At 41.6% G+C, this 16,514-nt stretch overlaps 3 protein-coding genes across 3 annotated transcripts in view; 1 reads left to right on the forward strand and 2 right to left on the reverse strand.

Moving 5' to 3' along the window:
- Positions 1-74: 74 nt before the first annotated feature.
- The window catches only part of LOC137993204 (E3 ubiquitin-protein ligase TRAF7-like), a 19,689-nt gene continuing 3,249 nt past the window's right edge, over positions 75-16,514 (reverse strand). The window contains exons 3-12 of the mRNA XM_068838915.1: positions 16,447-16,514; positions 15,752-16,027; positions 14,052-14,196; positions 13,528-13,632; positions 12,496-12,573; positions 12,018-12,104; positions 4,404-4,539; positions 3,671-3,819; positions 2,267-2,386; positions 75-1,270 (exon numbers count right to left, since the gene is read on the reverse strand). The exon at positions 16,447-16,514 is cut by the window's right edge and continues 36 nt beyond it. Of these exons, the coding sequence (XP_068695016.1) occupies positions 1,244-1,270; positions 2,267-2,386; positions 3,671-3,819; positions 4,404-4,539; positions 12,018-12,104; positions 12,496-12,573; positions 13,528-13,632; positions 14,052-14,196; positions 15,752-16,027; positions 16,447-16,514 (1,191 nt within the window). The 3' untranslated portion in view covers positions 75-1,243. The remainder of the gene's footprint in view (positions 1,271-2,266; positions 2,387-3,670; positions 3,820-4,403; positions 4,540-12,017; positions 12,105-12,495; positions 12,574-13,527; positions 13,633-14,051; positions 14,197-15,751; positions 16,028-16,446) is intronic.
- Positions 6,640-7,325, reverse strand: LOC137993263 (histone H3). Its single transcript, XM_068839003.1, has one exon. The coding sequence runs from the start codon at positions 7,185-7,187 to the stop codon at positions 6,777-6,779; it is 411 nt and encodes a 136-aa protein (XP_068695104.1). The 5' UTR covers positions 7,188-7,325; the 3' UTR covers positions 6,640-6,776.
- On the forward strand, positions 10,402-10,940 carry LOC137993254 (late histone H2B.L3-like). The gene has a single exon (XM_068838992.1). The coding sequence runs from the start codon at positions 10,435-10,437 to the stop codon at positions 10,801-10,803; it is 369 nt and encodes a 122-aa protein (XP_068695093.1). The 5' UTR covers positions 10,402-10,434; the 3' UTR covers positions 10,804-10,940.

Here is a 16,514-nt window from a genome sequence, read left to right on the forward strand (position 1 = left end):
TATGTCAAATCTTTCACGGACGGAAATTTGGCTTCACTGTCGCAACATGTCAATAACAAAGCAGTGCCCAAAGTTTTTTTTTTTTTGCTACACCTCACTGTTTCCTTGAGGAGTTAAATGTTAGAAACAGCAAACAAATCAGAGTTAGAGTTGTATTGATCAAGGTCAAATAATTTGTAATAAATCGTTAAGGAAACGCTCCCTTCGGAGCCTTTTGTTGCTTGGTAGAACTGTGTCAAATATTTCACTGAAATACAGTTATTGCAGAAAAAGAAATCTGCTACGCAGCCCGGCGTAATTTTGGGCGTCATGCAATGCGAAGAGACGCGTTGCGTGACGAGCCCAAACGACAGGTGCGAAAGAGACTACCCTAAATGCCCAGCATTAAAGAAAAACGTTTTTTGCACAAATTAAAATTTCTTTCTTTACGAAAGTAACTGTAACGGCTGTTTTTCAGGGGCACTCAACGAGTAGCATTCTATTCTTTTAAATAATGGTCATTGCAAAACAGTCATTATCAGGAATACATTCGTACTTACATTAATTTTGTTCATAAAAATAAAATAAAATTAAGTTTGTTTTCTCATTGCAGTGGTCCCTTGGTACAGTAGTACTACCCGCAGTAAGTTGTACTCACCTAAATCGAGTGGGGAAAACTATGATAGTAGATTTTCAATTGAGTGAAAAAAGTAACTATTTGTTTCGAGTTACTACATCTTTTCATTGGCTTAACAAGCTGCAATCTAGCACTGTCGCAGTGCTAGATTGATTCTCGGCCAATTACCTGTAAATTAATGCAAAAGCAAACACGATGGCGCTTTCTCACGCGTATTTTCCCGCGCTTGGGGACGGCTGCACGTATTTGGCAAGCATTATGATTTGCTCATTCGACTGCCTGCGCCTCCTGAGGTTGGCCAAGGTTGGCCAAAGTAATTTCTTACGTAGCTACTTAATTTAAAACCGCCTCAGGCGAGCATTGCGCAATATACACGGAAAAAAATTTTCCTAGCTCTTTGTACAATGTAAAAAAGAACCGCCTGTCACAGAAAGGAATGGCCGCTTGGTTCGCATCTTTAAAAAAAATCCTAATGTACACGATTACGTTCACTCCGAGCTGAACCTGTCAGTATCTGAAGTGCTAAAATTTACAATGACCGGAAGTGGCTGCCGGTCTCTTCGACTTCCGCCGATCAAGCAGCGAAATTTTAAGTACTCTGGCATGGCCCGAATACAGGGGCTGACCTCACTCCGCCTTGAAGTACTTGAAAACCTACAGAAAACAAAAACACGGTATAACAGTCATAAATTCCTTGGCTAACTAAGAGGCTATCTTCGTTCTTATGACGATAGAATGTAAAGCCAAATATCCCATTTTGTGAAATGTGATTTGCCAATAAGAAAGAGTTAAGACTGGCCATGACATACCTTTCATTATATTGTAGACTGAGCAAGGCAATACCTAAGGTTCTATGAAAATGATGTATGTTTTCGGCTACTATGCGATGGACGTGCAGAAGAGAAAATATGATTGATCTTGTTTCATAGCCAGCCAACTATGGCAACGTTGAGTTTTGTTTTGGTTCCTTCTAATAGCTTTTTGGTAGTCAAAGTTTCTTATGGGGGGATGGGGGGAGGGGAGGGGTTTAGCACAAGTCTTCCTTCGCGCAGATGTTTGCAGCGTCACTGCCCACGACGCGGATGTGTACCACAAAAGAGCGCCATTTTCATACTGTCGCTGGAGCTCTTGATGAGCTCTCGACTGCTGTCATGAGGGACATGGATGGCCTAGCGGTGACAGCACTCTTATTCTGCCGAAGTGGCCCTAGTTCGGTTATTGGCTTCAACGTCGAATGTGTAATGTGTTTCTCTGCTTCGAGATTTTTCCATTAGGTTACTCAAGTGTTCTGTCCCTCTCTTCAATACCAACATTTGATTTGATGCGCTTTGATTCGTGTGATCTAATTTACTGTCTTCCAATTTGCAAAGCGCTCTTGTCCTCGGCTACATAGGCTTGAAACTTTAAAAATATTATCTTCATCGTCATCATCACTTTTTGCAGCTGTCGTAAGGTCTCTAGTGAATAACTATATATCTTTCAAGACGAAACAAAAACACGGAGCAACAGAGAGATTGATCTAGACCAAAAAAATAGGAAATACTACAATACCAAAATAATAACGGCCCACAACAACAGCAACATGTCTGCTTTGACAGGATTACTGTTTTTAGGATTTAAAAGGAGATTTGGTTGAAATATCAAACAGACCTTGATCTCCATGTCTTCTGAGCCTGACAGTAACATATCTTTATGGATCACCACGCAGTTCACGCTGCCCTCGTGTCTCGAAAGGGTCTGCATGGGTAACATTGTGTCCAGATTCCATACCTAAAAAAAATTTCACCGCAACTCTCGTTTAATACATGATACTACACCTCTTTAGGAAAACAAGCAAGGTTGCTTGGGAAGGCGAGGTGTGTCCAAGAATACAAGTCGATTAGATCAGTGAAATTGTCCTTGGTTAAAGCCGGTGACATTACAAAGGATCCCCTCATCTAAATACGATCAATTTTGAACAACAAAAATTCATTTTAGCCTTGATGACACATAATTCATGATTCACAAGTGGTAAAGTACAGGCCCAATAATACCTTGTATTTCTACAAATAAACAAGCAATTAGGAACAGAATTTGTATGTTATCTAATCCCTTTTTTCAATTTCGACTTCTTTTTCTTGTATGTCTCTTTCGCAGACGGCGTCCTTTTGGCACGCAACCTCACTTTCCCTCCCACCTAATTGTGTAATGAGCCAAAACAATATGTGCCAGCAGGAGCACATTGGTGGGCTCCCAGTGCAAGGAGTAACCCATAACCAGGGGCCTACAACTCCAATAATAGGTCTATGCTGGAGACTATTCATAGGAGTCTATATCTCCCCTACTGGGTTTGTACCCCAGCACAGGAGTAGACCGGGATATTTTTGGAACGAAACTTCGCATGCAAAAACACAAAGGGGGCACGTTCAGCCAATCAAATGGCTTTAGTATATCATTGATAGACCTCTCATTAGTATGCAAATTCAAATGAAAGTTTCGGACTTGAATCCTCTCCCGATGGATTTTCGAGCTGTTCTAGCGACTCATCTGAGGATTATTCACGAATTGGGCGCGGTAAACTGGCAACATTAAGACGAAAACGGGCATGGAAACAAACCTAATGTGGAAACTCATTTATGTAGCACCTTTACACGAGCGCTAGCAACCATGGAAACCAGTTTTTGGCGGGAAGTCTAAAACTGTAAATAACCACTCCCGTGCTGGTGGCTCTTATCTACACGAATGGAAGCTTCCTACTCGTAGGCTCCTGGTCTATGTAACGGCATTTTCACAGATCAAGCTATTTTAGACGAGTTCTTAAATAAGTTTTGGCTTGCACGAATGACCATTCCCATGGGTAATAATTTCTAATGCAAGACTTTTAATTAGCTGGAAAGGTGTGGTTTAATTTCGCGGGAAAATCAATGTTAAAATAACTCGGTGTGAGTAAAAACGCCGCTCCACAAATACAATGAAGTTGTGCGCTCCCCGTCATGGACTCCTGGTGTAAGGGAGGCTATGACTGTTTCAGCACAGCATCATTGTTTGCTGAACGGAACTGTCGCGAGAATGTACCTGCACCGTTGTATCATATGAAGCCGAGAATAGTAATTTTCCTGTGACAGCTGGCGCCAGTCCCGTCACCGTTCCTATGTGACCTACAAGGGCCTTGATGGACTGGTACGTGTTGACGTCATACAAGTGAATGTTCTGGTTATATGTGCCTGTGGAAAAGAGCCAAGGGTGAGAGTGTTAACTGCACACTACAACGACATATCACAGAATCGACTACGGCATGACATCACTCCTTGCGATGGCTCTGATTAAGCATTACTTCGTTCTCTGACTGGCCGAACCTTGTCGTATCACTTTGAAATTCTTCGTCCCTATACCCTTGGGGGTGGTTAATGATCGCATATGCCCGTGCTTTAGGTCACCTGCGTGTGTTTGCATGTATCTGATTGGATCCGTTCGTCCGTTGCTGTTATAGAAACGTTGTTTTTCCTTCTAAAATAACTCCCTTCGTTGGAAAAGGGGGAGGAACAATGTAGATTTATTTTTGCTGCAAGCTACCCAAAGCAACTATACCTATGCTACTCTTAGTATCATATCGTCGAATGGTTCGACCTCCAGTGCACGACTAAAAGATAGTCAAAAGTTGGTGGCAAAAATGAGGACCAATTTCAACAATCAATTTTTAAATATTTTGAAACAGACTTTCACTGGATTGAAAGCCATGACGCAACCGTGGCTTGCCGCCAGTCTTAACCGCGCTTTGTCTGAGTGTGATGCTACCGAAAACCCCTACCTACGATTATGAAGTGTCTGGTAGCGGCTATCGAGTACACAGAGCCAAGAGAATGATCAATTGTCCCACGGAGACAAAAGGAACCAGTGGCGTCCCATATGTGAACAACATTGTGAGAACCACTAAACAGATTTTCCTGAAGAGAAAGAAAAAGACAAGGCTCGGTGTACGCCAGCTTTTATCTTTTCAGACTGTTACGCTACGTAAGGCATTCCGGGCTCTTCATTGCAGAGTGCGAACATCGAATATTTTAACGGTCTGGGTGCTCTTTTGGGTTAGGGTTAGGTTGCTATCCTGGAGGGTTTGTAAAAAGGATGTGATCAGAGCGACAAGATTTTTCACCAACATCAATGAAGGGAGTCTCATGAACTGTAATGTAATATATAAATAACTTATTGTAGAGGACATGTTGTTTATTTGTGGTCAAAATCGCGTCTTTTTCGCCCGAGCGTAACGAGGGTTCAAGTGACGCCGCGGCAGACACATGCTGCATTGCAATATGCCCAAGCCCTTCTCATGACAAACAGTGATAGTTTAGAAAAGATAAGTGTTTATTGGGCCTTGCAATTGATATTATGTAACGGATCCAAGGACTCAGCCGCGAAGCCCCTCAACCCTTTGAATATTGATTTTTGGATAACTTAAAGCAGCTTAAATCTGAATGCAAAATGTAAGGGATTTAAAGAGGATTACATAGTTTTAGAGCTGTTCTGCTGAAGTGTCACGACCATTTGTGAACCAAGATGTGGCGTTACTATCCAATACTAACAGCCGAGTAAGTTACAAAACTTTAACGACTTCGCCGAGTTGACAGCAAAAGTATTTCAGTCTTCTCGACAAAGACGGGGTCGTTACACAGATCTACACAGCGTCGTTGAGTAAGTGATGGCTCCCAAGGGAGACGTTTGGTTTTCAAATTAGGTAAGCAGAGTCACGCTTCACTTCCGGAGATTTCTTGGCGGACGGCTTCGGAGGCTTCTTCGCCGATGTTTTCAACGTTTTCTTTATGGCAGCCGGCTCTTTAGATTCTTCGCAGCTGTCTTTTAGCAGCCTCGCTTTTCTTAGAGGTGTAAGTTCGCAATCGAACCAGTGTGCTTCTTCGACGTGAAGTTGATAAATTTCCAGAAACAAACTTGACTTCAAAACGCACTTACTAGTTAAAATTTTAACACTACCATTTCGAAAGCAAAAGAAGGCAGAACTCGCGTATACTTATTAAAGTTGAAAACATGATACACTCTACGGTTGTTTCAATGGCTCAAACTCACTTTTATACGATCAACAAGGACAAACTCGCAATGTGATGAAGGACGGTTGTTGGGTTCTCACATCCTAAGACTTCGGTCGATTTAGGGTGACATCCCTGTTTCATTTAAAATTTCAGTGCTTTGGGACAAGATGAATGATGTTCGGATATAAGAATCGTAAAACACTGACCTCACACTGTCCCAGTGTAAGAGGTTAAATGGAGGGGAGAGATTTGTGGCGCATTCAGGGACAATCAAGTTTGCAATCTTTCGCCAAAAATATCTACCTCTCTTTGCTTTTCCTAAAAATCCACTCTTTAAGACTGAGGTAAAACTATCGATTGAAGTGGAGCTGTTTCAAGTTTTCAAAAATTACAGATAATTTTTACAATGAACGCTGTTTTAGAGGATAACGCCGAAAAACACCTGACTTACGTGTGTTTGGAACACTTTTGACAAACTGCATAACGGGATCCCGTTAAGCCTGAAATTTTCAGGCTTTCCTTTCGCTACTGCTCAAGAAAAGTTTTTTACTACGATGATTAGCATCTTAACTTCTTTCCGCAGTTCAAATTACATCAACTTTCGTCATCTATCTGCATAACTATTGCACTGAAAATCGTTCTTGCGTGAATAATTATAAACAGGGCATTTTTCAGTTTTAATCGCTCCCATGCTGTTTAACTTTGAGTTTCAAGTTTCTAAAATTTCTTAACATCACCAATGCCACTGAAAAGGTCGATAATTGGGTTTGAAGATCTTCAAGTTTTGAGATATCTTTTCTTTCCATCGTGAGGTGTGCACTGTTTGGAATCTGCATAATTTTTGCGCCAAAACCCGATTGTCACAGTACACACACAGTGATTCTAATCATAAAATTAAAGTTTTCAAGCTCCGTCGTCTAAAACTTATTTCCTTTCCGGAATTCCCTTTCTCCAATACGAAGCCTTTGTTAAGGAACCTTAAATGTTAGAATTGTATTGCAAGGGAACACGTGGAATCGAGTCAATAAGAGAAACGAAAAGGGGTAATCTTACAGGGTGAAGAGGATTGATAACAGAGTTGGTCATTGCTTTTGTCTATTTGGTGGCTCCTAAAGGAGCCGTTTGTATTAGGAAGATGGAGTTTATGCTCGTTCTCCGCGAATTCGGCGGGCGAGTTGAATGTCCTTTGGCATAATGGTGACGCGTTTGGCGTGGATGGCGCACAAGTTTGTGTCTTCAAACAAACCAACCAGATAAGCTTCACTCGCTTCTTGAAGAGCCATCACAGCAGAGCTCTGGAAACGCAGGTCGGTCTTGAAATCCTGAGCGATTTCACGTACAAGACGTTGGAAGGGCAGCTTGCGGATCAACAGTTCGGTGGATTTCTGGTAGCGACGGATCTCACGAAGAGCAACTGTACCGGGCCTGTAACGATGAGGTTTCTTGACTCCACCGGTGGCCGGCGCGCTCTTGCGAGCTGCCTTAGTGGCCAGCTGCTTACGTGGAGCTTTTCCTCCAGTTGATTTACGAGCGGTTTGCTTTGTGCGAGCCATTTGAAATATCTGACAAAAATTTTCAGACCTCAAAAATTAGAGCAACATTGTCCAGTTGCTGGTTTTATACCCTGCGCGAGATTCTTTCCGATTGGTCGAAAAGGAAGAGATTTCATTGGACAATTACAAGAGCTTCAAACTTTGTGTACTGCAATGTGATACAGGTCCCGGTACAGGTCCTGCGTTTTCTCGTTATCGGTTGGCGAACGAAACCCTAAGCAAATATTGAAAAAATATATATAATACATTAAAGACAACTTTAATTTTAGAGTTTGAACAAGATGATTATCAGTCCAAGTTGGAAATTTCCCTTTCAAGGCTTTTCGCTACAGAATTAGCGTATTTCGAATGTAAAACGATACAAAGAAATGCTAATGATGCCATAACCCCAACTCATTGTGTCTTTGCCATCCAATAGGAATCAATTTTATGCTTTATGTTTTCTGAGAGGTCAATCTCTAGCTTACAAAAGTAAATCGACTGCTTGGAAGGTAATCATTTCAGTTGTTTCAACGAGAAGTAAACGTCATGTCTGGTCGCGGTAAAGGAGGCAAAGGCTTGGGGAAAGGAGGCGCCAAGCGTCACAGAAAGATTCTTCGTGATAACATTCAGGGTATCACCAAACCAGCCATCCGCCGTCTTGCTCGCCGAGGTGGTGTCAAGCGAATCTCTGGTCTGATCTACGAGGAGACGCGAGGTGTTCTCAAAGTTTTCCTTGAGAACGTTATCCGCGATGCTGTTACGTACACCGAGCACGCCAAGCGCAAGACCGTGACTGCCATGGATGTCGTGTATGCTCTCAAACGACAGGGACGCACTCTGTACGGATTTGGCGGTTAGAAGGATCCTTTCTTCACATTACAAACGGCTCTTTTAGGAGCCACCAAGTACAACAAAAGTCATGACCAATAAAGTTATTGTTGTAAAGGGGCATGGGGGCATCACATGCGATCATTTCTTGATAACCTCTAGTATTTCATTTCTTTCGTCGGTTTCCTCCAAGAGGGATAATTTATAAATACGCGCAAGGCGGTTTAGCTAAACTATGAAATAACCCGCTACTTGTTTGCATATGAATGTCGCCTTGTGTGTTATATTGAGCGATGCCGCTACAAGATAACAATAGTCGCCGGGTATTTTGTAGTTACTCGGCGGTTTACTCGCGTTAATATTTCCAGAAACATAATATGTCGAAGAGTTCAGTTTTCTTTTCTTTGATAGTCGTATAAGCTGGTACGGACACAAAAATCACAGAAGAACGCTACCCCTGGATACTTTCATTTCCGCGAAGAAACGGTTTCTGCAGAATTTAATCAACAGGCGTCTAATTAAGGCCCGTGCTAATTGGAACTCAAACCATACTATAAAAGCAAAGATGAATCTAGGAATCAATTTCTCTAGAATCTTTGGTGTTGCGTCGGTGTAAGAAAGAAATTAAGAAATTCGGAGACAAGATGAGACTTGTCCACAGAAGGAACTTTACCGGAAAACATGATTTCTCAATGCTGCGATGACTTTCCTATTATTACAATTCGTTTCTCGCGTAAAATGTGAGAAAAATAAAGAAACTATTATCGTCTTGTGCTCTCGTTGTCCACATAACCTCTAACGTCTTTGGTTTATTCTGACAAAGGGCTAACGCTTACATATCAATTCAAACTTGCTAGTCACGAACTTAAATAAAATATTTAGAACTAAGGTTTGATGATTTGCGCGCGTTTTTTCAAACCGTCGTAGGTTACATGCAAATATGCTATATCGTTGCTGCAAACTGACCTTTGGATGTTTTATGATTTGCGCGCGTTTTTTCAAACCGTCGTAGAATACATGCAAATATGCTATACCGTTGCCGCAAAGTGACCTTTGGATGTTTGCTGGTTTGAGCGCGTTTTTCAAAGAGACAGCAATTTGCATTTCAATACAATCTTATTGCCACCACGTGTTTATTGACAAGGAGGCACGTCCGGTTGGAAAGACATTTACTGAACCGTTATTTCAAACTGATGTTCGTTGATTTGCGCTCGTTTACAAACAGGACAGATCCAGAAAAAGTGACCTGCATTGCACTACAAACTTATTTTTATCACGGTTTTGTTAACAAACGAAGCACCAATTAAGGCATGTTTGAAAACTGGAGTGTATACGATGAATTAAACCTTATCATACGAAAATGAAACGGACGTTCGTTGATTTGCGCGCGTTGTTATAGCTTAGTTTTCACAGATAGAAAAACTAGGGAAATTCATGACGACGGGAAATCAAGCGATCAGAGCACTGAAATTGCTAGTCTGATTCTTTTTTTTTAGTTCAGGAATTATAAATATCTTTAATTCAATTTAAGCTAATATATGACATCAGGGAATGGGCCCGGCCGTTCGCTGCGCTATCGGTCAAAAACGAAATGCTTTGCTGTTCTCGCGTTGCAATTTTACAAGCTGTTTGAAAATAAATATAAGATGAAGCCAGTGCGGCTTCACATTTATAGATGTGTTGGGCATGACTTTTATGAAATTTGGTGGCTCCTAAAAGAGCCGTTTGTTAAGTTGATTCAGGTGACGAATTTACGCTTTGGCCTTCTTCTCTGTCTTCTTGGGAAGAAGAACAGCCTGGATGTTGGGCAAAACACCTCCCTGAGCGATGGTAACACCGGCAAGCAGTTTGTTCAGCTCCTCGTCATTTCGCACGGCAAGCTGAAGATGACGTGGGATGATTCTAGTTTTCTTGTTGTCACGAGCAGCGTTGCCCGCCAACTCGAGGATCTCAGCGCTCAAGTATTCGAGCACAGCGGCCAAATACACTGGAGCACCGGCGCCTACACGCTCGGCATAGTTGCCCTTGCGAAGAAGACGATGGATACGACCGACAGGAAACTGAAGGCCAGCTCTGGATGAGCGGCTCTTGGACTTGGTGCCCTTTGCTTTGCCTTTTCCGCGACCAGACATGTTTCACAGGATAACTTTGATCGGAAATGTGAACGAACTAATGATTCAAGAGAAGTAGACAAGGAAATTTATACGAGCATAAGGATATGAGAAGGATCGAAACGCACCAATCAAATCATTGAAATATTAAGTGTTGTTTATGATCATATCGTTTGCACAAAAAGAAAGTTGACCTTTAAGTCCTTTAGGAAAACAGCCAATTAAAGCTCGAGGATTTCGATCCGTTTGCTAATTGATCACTAGGGAATTCTGATATAAATAAGTCTCTGCACCAACATGTTACACATTCATTCTGATCAACGAACATGGCGCCAAAAGTTGCAGGAAAGAAGGGCGAAAAGAAGGCTGGAAAGGCCAAGCCAACGGGAGATAAGAAAAGGAGGCGAGCAAAGAGAAAGGAAAGTTATGCCATCTATATCTACAAGGTATTGAAACAAGTTCACCCTGACACTGGTATCTCCAGCAAAGCCATGGGCATTATGAACTCGTTCGTCAACGACATCTTCGAGCGCATCGCTGGTGAAGCTTCTCGCTTGGCTCACTACAACAAGAAGTCAACCATCAGCTCCCGCGAGATCCAGACCGCCATCAGGCTGCTTCTGCCCGGTGAACTGGCTAAACACGCTGTCAGTGAAGGAACCAAGGCTGTGACCAAGTACACCAGCAGCAAGTAACTCGTTTTGAGTTAACCACAAAAAAACAACGGCTCCTTTAGGAGCCACCAAATATCATGAAAGTCATAGACTAACAGTTTGAACCTTCTCATCATAATCTGAAATCGAACAGACTTTATCTTTCCCTTAAATTGAAAATACTGTTGTTTGGTAGAAAGAACGCGTCCTGCTATTTCTTACCGCTCTTTTCCTCTAGGTGTACAGTCTTAGGACGCTTCGGGACGTTCTATTTACGACCCGACCCCGGACGTTTACTGTACAAAAATTTGGTTTTATCAATGGAGTTGACAATGTAAATTGGCCACCGTACAGAGATTCTACGTATACGGTACGGTGGCCAATTTACATTGTCAACTCCGTTGATAAAACCAAATTTTTGTATACTACTTCTCCACCGACGCAGCACCACAGTTTCTTTAGAAGCTACCCCCTTCATACGTTTACTGTAGTTACGATCTAACTTAAGGCGCTGTTACACTGTGCAATCTTTCGTGCCACTTGTCTCGTCGCTAGCCTATGTTTAGCAGTAGCCGTAGCCGTATCCCTCCCCCCTCCCCCGAAAGATGGAGATGGGGGATGGTACAGCTACACGCTACACACAGGCTATGGCAAGACAAGTTGCACGAAACATTGCCCAATGTAACATACCCTGAAATAGCCAAAAAGTTGCGAGAAAAGTTGCAGAAACCGTTGCGGAAAGTAGAATTGACTTCCACTTTCCGCAACGCTTCACGCAACGTTGCAAGGAATTTTTCGATCATTGCGCAGTGTAACATCTGTCCTGCAACTTGCGTCGCAACGGTCTAAGGCACCACCCAATGAAAATGTTCCTTAACCTATGTCATCATCGAAAACGAGACAAGTTTCAAGAAACGTGGTAAAGTGTAACACCCATCAAGTAACTTGTTTCGCAATGAGGACTTCTGTCGCAACAAAACTGCGAGACAAGTTGCAAGAAAAATTGCCGAGTGTAATGGTCAGCGCCTTTAAGTGCCAATGCTATGATGATTAATTAGTTTTAGCTAATCTCAGTACACATGTATGTATAACAGATTACTGTATTTGACCGTGAAGAGGCGTATGTTGACGAGCTATGGCTCACACGGGAATATCTGTCACCATAGCCACTCGGGCAATATAGAAGGTTTGACAGAGTTCTTATTATGCTTAAAAATCTCTTAGAGAAAAAGATAACTTGAGCAAGAACAACTCACTCTTTTCACGTCCAAAGCCAATGCTCTGACCCAGTGATGAAGATTGGGCATCTCATGAACCTTTTGAAGAGTGGATGCATCCCATACCTTTGGGTGAAAAAGAACAATTTCTATGTGAGGTTTACAGACTTGTCTAAAAACAAGGATTGTGATTTTGAACAGTGAGCAGAGGTGGGGGGGGGGGGGGGGAGGGGAGACTGTAACTTAAAGGGGTTTGCCGAGATTTCAAAACAAAAGGATTTGCTTAATTACACAGGTATTGTTCTGCTAAGGTGAGAAAATCTATACTAGGCAAGATGGATAAATACAAATATTGACGATTCCCTATTCCCTACAGGGAACTTTCTGACATGAAACAAGTGAGGGAAAACAAAATAATACTTTTTTAACCATCAGGGACAGAGCAACTTCAGACAGTGTTCAGCAGGGGATAGGAGCCCTGGATCCTATGGAACGGAATGCTCAAATGACCACTTACCTTAATGCAAGAATGCGAAGAAGTGAAGAGATACTTTCCATTGTATATGATAGCACAAATGACATTATCATGGGCATTCTAAGAAAGGATGAAAGATAAAGTAAGATACAGCTAGGAATAAAATTGCATCCAGTTATTGCAAGATTTGAAAGAAGTCAGAACAAAACGAAAGATAGAATTCATCATGGATTATCTGGACAATTCAAGAAATAAAACTAAACAATTATTTTCTCTTATAGACGTCTGAAAAATTCAGACGGCTTCAACAGAATTCAAACCCACGACCTCTGCGGTGCCAGATGAGTGCACTTCAATCCAGATAAGGATCACTTCAATCTTTCATCTATAACCCGCACTTCAAACATACATGTACACATTTCTTTCATGATTCATCATTCCTTTCACGGGAACAAAGCCCAATAAACTGATCTGCTCGCAACTGTGTGGCTTCATTGCTCAGTTGGTAGAACATTGTCAAGATAAGTGCAAGGATCACTTCAGTGTTTCATATATAACCCACTTTTTAAATACACATTTCTTTCATAGAAAAAAAAAATAGGTCATTTCCGAGATCATGTCTACCTCATCTTAAAAGCGAGTCTAAGTGCGAAGTTTTTGTTGTGAAAATTAGTTTTCATTCATATGTAAAGTAGAACTAATTACCCATTACAAAAACTTCGCACTTAGACTCGCTTTGAAGAGGAGGCAGACTAGAACTCGGAAATGGCCTATTAATAGAGCCTGTTTCATTCTAAAATTTTATGTTCTTTACTGCTGGTAATTTCATCAGGGGGAGGGGGTGACAATCCCCACTGGATTTGTCTTTATCAAGAGGATAGGGGTTTGGGGGCTATTTTTATAAAGATGCCTCTAAGTACATAAGTATAGAACTTAACCTATTTGCCTCCAAGAGGTTTCCCATTGATGCGTAAAATTATCTGGTGTTAGTGAGAATAAAATCTGTATGTGTTACTCTCTGGAGGCATATGGTTAATCAGTTTCAACACTTTATAACATATTGATTGAACACACCTCAACTCTTTTGTGGAGAGTTAGATTTTCTAAGTTCCATGATATTATTGCCTGATCTGATCCAGCACTGTATAGTTTGCCACCTCCCGCACACATAGCATGAATCTGATAAAAAAGGAAATATCATTTTGGTGATTTTACTTCAGTGGAGTGCGCATAGCGTAGTGGGTATCGCTCGCCGACTGCATTCCAGCCCTCCTGGTTAGAATCCCAGCTCGTGCGCTCCAAAGTTCACTCAGCTTTCCATCCATTTGTGGTGGGTAAAATGAGTACCAGGATTACTGGGGACAAATTGTGCATGCAACGAGATTGGAGTGGCGCCCACCCCTGCCGTGAGTTGCGACAGATGTCGTGAGTTATGGTAGAAGATAATGAAAAAGGAGCCTTTGGGTTGCCTTCGACTTCGGTCAGCCTCTTGTATTGTCTACCTCAACTCAAAATACTTTTGACCACACCAAAGAATTTAACACAACCCTCATTTTGCACATTAAATAAAAAGTAATGTTTATGTTTGGTCAACTCACATCTCCAGTGTGACCCTCAAGGACCTCAGTACATCTTGCAAGGCGCACATTTTCCATGTTCCAAACTTTGATAACTCTGTCTCCTCCAGCACTGAAAAGACGATGACCCCTTGATACCAGGGACCAGATGCTTCCACGGTGACCTCTAAAAATATTATTATTTATAATATAATTGTTAGGTAGTATCACTGACCATATGCCATATGCCATATGCCATATGCCATTTAAGCCTCCGGCTTTGGCTGTTCTCATGTATTCTTCAGAGTTTGATGTGTAACAATAAACAATAAACAATAATAACTGCAAATGACACTAGTTTCACCGCCAAGGAATGCGAGATACTGGTGCCTCAAAAATATATGAGATTTAGACGAAATGGAGACACTGTGTGGAATGGATGATTTACAGTGCAACGCGCCTACCGTGGCCACCCAATAAACTTTCACATTTGACAATTACGTGTTAATACGTCAACTCAACAACCCATGCAGCGGTGTTCAACTTACAACTGTGCAAACTTTGCAAGGAGGCATGACTGTCAATCAAATTCGCACATCCTGATTGGCAGACAATTTGTAAAAAACTTTGTTAGGTGGCCACGGTAAGGCGCATCGCACTGTAAGAGCACCCCACCAAATGAAACAAAAATACAATAAAAAGGTTATTTTTAGGAACCTAAAGGTAAAAGGTAAAGTAACTTTATTTAATGTCGGTAGTTCCTTCAGCTACGAGGCTGGTATCAACGGAAGCGGACAGTGCGCCCTTTACCCCCCTCCCTCTGTCAGTGCTCCGTTTTACGGGTCTTTAAAGCTATAGCTACACGGATCAGAGGAAAGTCGAAACAGACGTTTAAGTCACCGAGGATCGAACTGGGGACCTCTCACTCTGAAAGCTGCGCACTAGCCAACTGAGCCACGCCTGCCTCCTACCTGAGCCCAAACAACAGGTACAAGAAGGAATCATATTTTTTACAATGTGACCGGGAAAACCGTGAACACCTGAAACATCTCAGGAATGTTGTTTCTGTCCAATCACGCGTCCAAAATCCACTCGCTTAACTGCAGAGTATTTGCTGTTGTTTGTGCGACAAAAATTGTGTCGGCTTTAGATTTTCAGGTAATTGATTTAATTTGAGCTAATTCTGGTCGTTTAAGCTCTGAAACTACTCATAACAAAACAAAACAGTGCATGCATGTATTATTTTGTCCTTTCTTTGATCTCTGGTGCTCCGAAGCAATCTTTGCTTTCAACATCTGGTACCCTTTATAACGATTATTCAGTTTGCGGTATTGGTGCCTGAAGTCTTCAAACATGATTGGCCTAAGAACAATAGGCATTCCTGACATATTTTAGGTGTTTACAGTTTTCCTGGGCACACTGTAATTGACCATCACAGCCATGCTGATTTTCAGAAAAAAAACCCATACCCTGTAACAAGAATGCTTTCATTCAAGTCTATGTACACTTTTCTACTTTTTTCCATCAATAACACACATAAAAACATTTTTAAATGACCCCACTCTGTATTTGGGGTAGGTAGTCAGTCACTCATTGTTGTTGAAGAGAGCAGTACATTGCAAAATTCTGGAAAAGAAATTCAGTCCAACAAGATTGAGATGTCCCTTATTCTTTTTTGTTCTGGTTTCTTTTTCCACTGGAAAGCAGGGAATTTGTGGTTTAAATTCAAGAACTTTACATACCTAAGAGTCCCAATACATTTAAAAACACAGGGTATACTCCAGGCATCATGATGCGTTGATACCATTGCCGCAGGCTTGAGCCTGGCCAGTGATTTAGGCCCATAGGAATAGGTCACACCAGTGTCATCAGGACTTGTACTTTGTGAACTGTTTAATGTGTCTGGGATAGATGTCACTGACATTTCACGATAAAGGGAGGATCGTTTCAAAATGACAGTCAGCTGTTCCACTTGGAATGACAGATCTTCAACTGTCTCCGATAACCGAGAGATCTCACTGCAAAAATAAAAGAAACATATTACCCTGTGTGAAACATCATTTTGAACTAGTTAGCAAAGCTTACATAAATTTTACTTAGGTTTCTCTTTTCATCTTTCGTAAACTTACAACTGTCACTAGTTCAGAAAAGCTGTAAAACATTATAATCTCACTTTCTTGTGACTTGAAGCTGAGGTTGATCTAGAAGAGAAGCTTTGGGTGGATCAAAGGAATAGGGATAACTGGATTTAAGGGGGTAGGGAAAAGTGGAGCTTGGGGTGGGGTGGGTGTCTTTCTGGGTATACTGTATCCAGTGGGTAGGAGTAGGGCTAGACCCTCTAAACTTTTCAAATCTTTCCATTAATTGAAGGAAAGGTGATGGGGAAAATATGGAATTAAACAATATTAAATCAGTGAATTCAGCTCTTGTGTTATACCTGTTGCACTGTTCAACTTGTGTCATCAAAGCATCTTGATTATTTTCTAACCAGGAAACCCTCTCTGA

The sequence above is a fragment of the Montipora foliosa genome, chromosome 1 (genome assembly GCF_036669935.1).
Source record: "Montipora foliosa isolate CH-2021 chromosome 1, ASM3666993v2, whole genome shotgun sequence".
Classification (NCBI taxonomy): Eukaryota; Metazoa; Cnidaria; class Anthozoa; order Scleractinia; family Acroporidae; genus Montipora; species Montipora foliosa.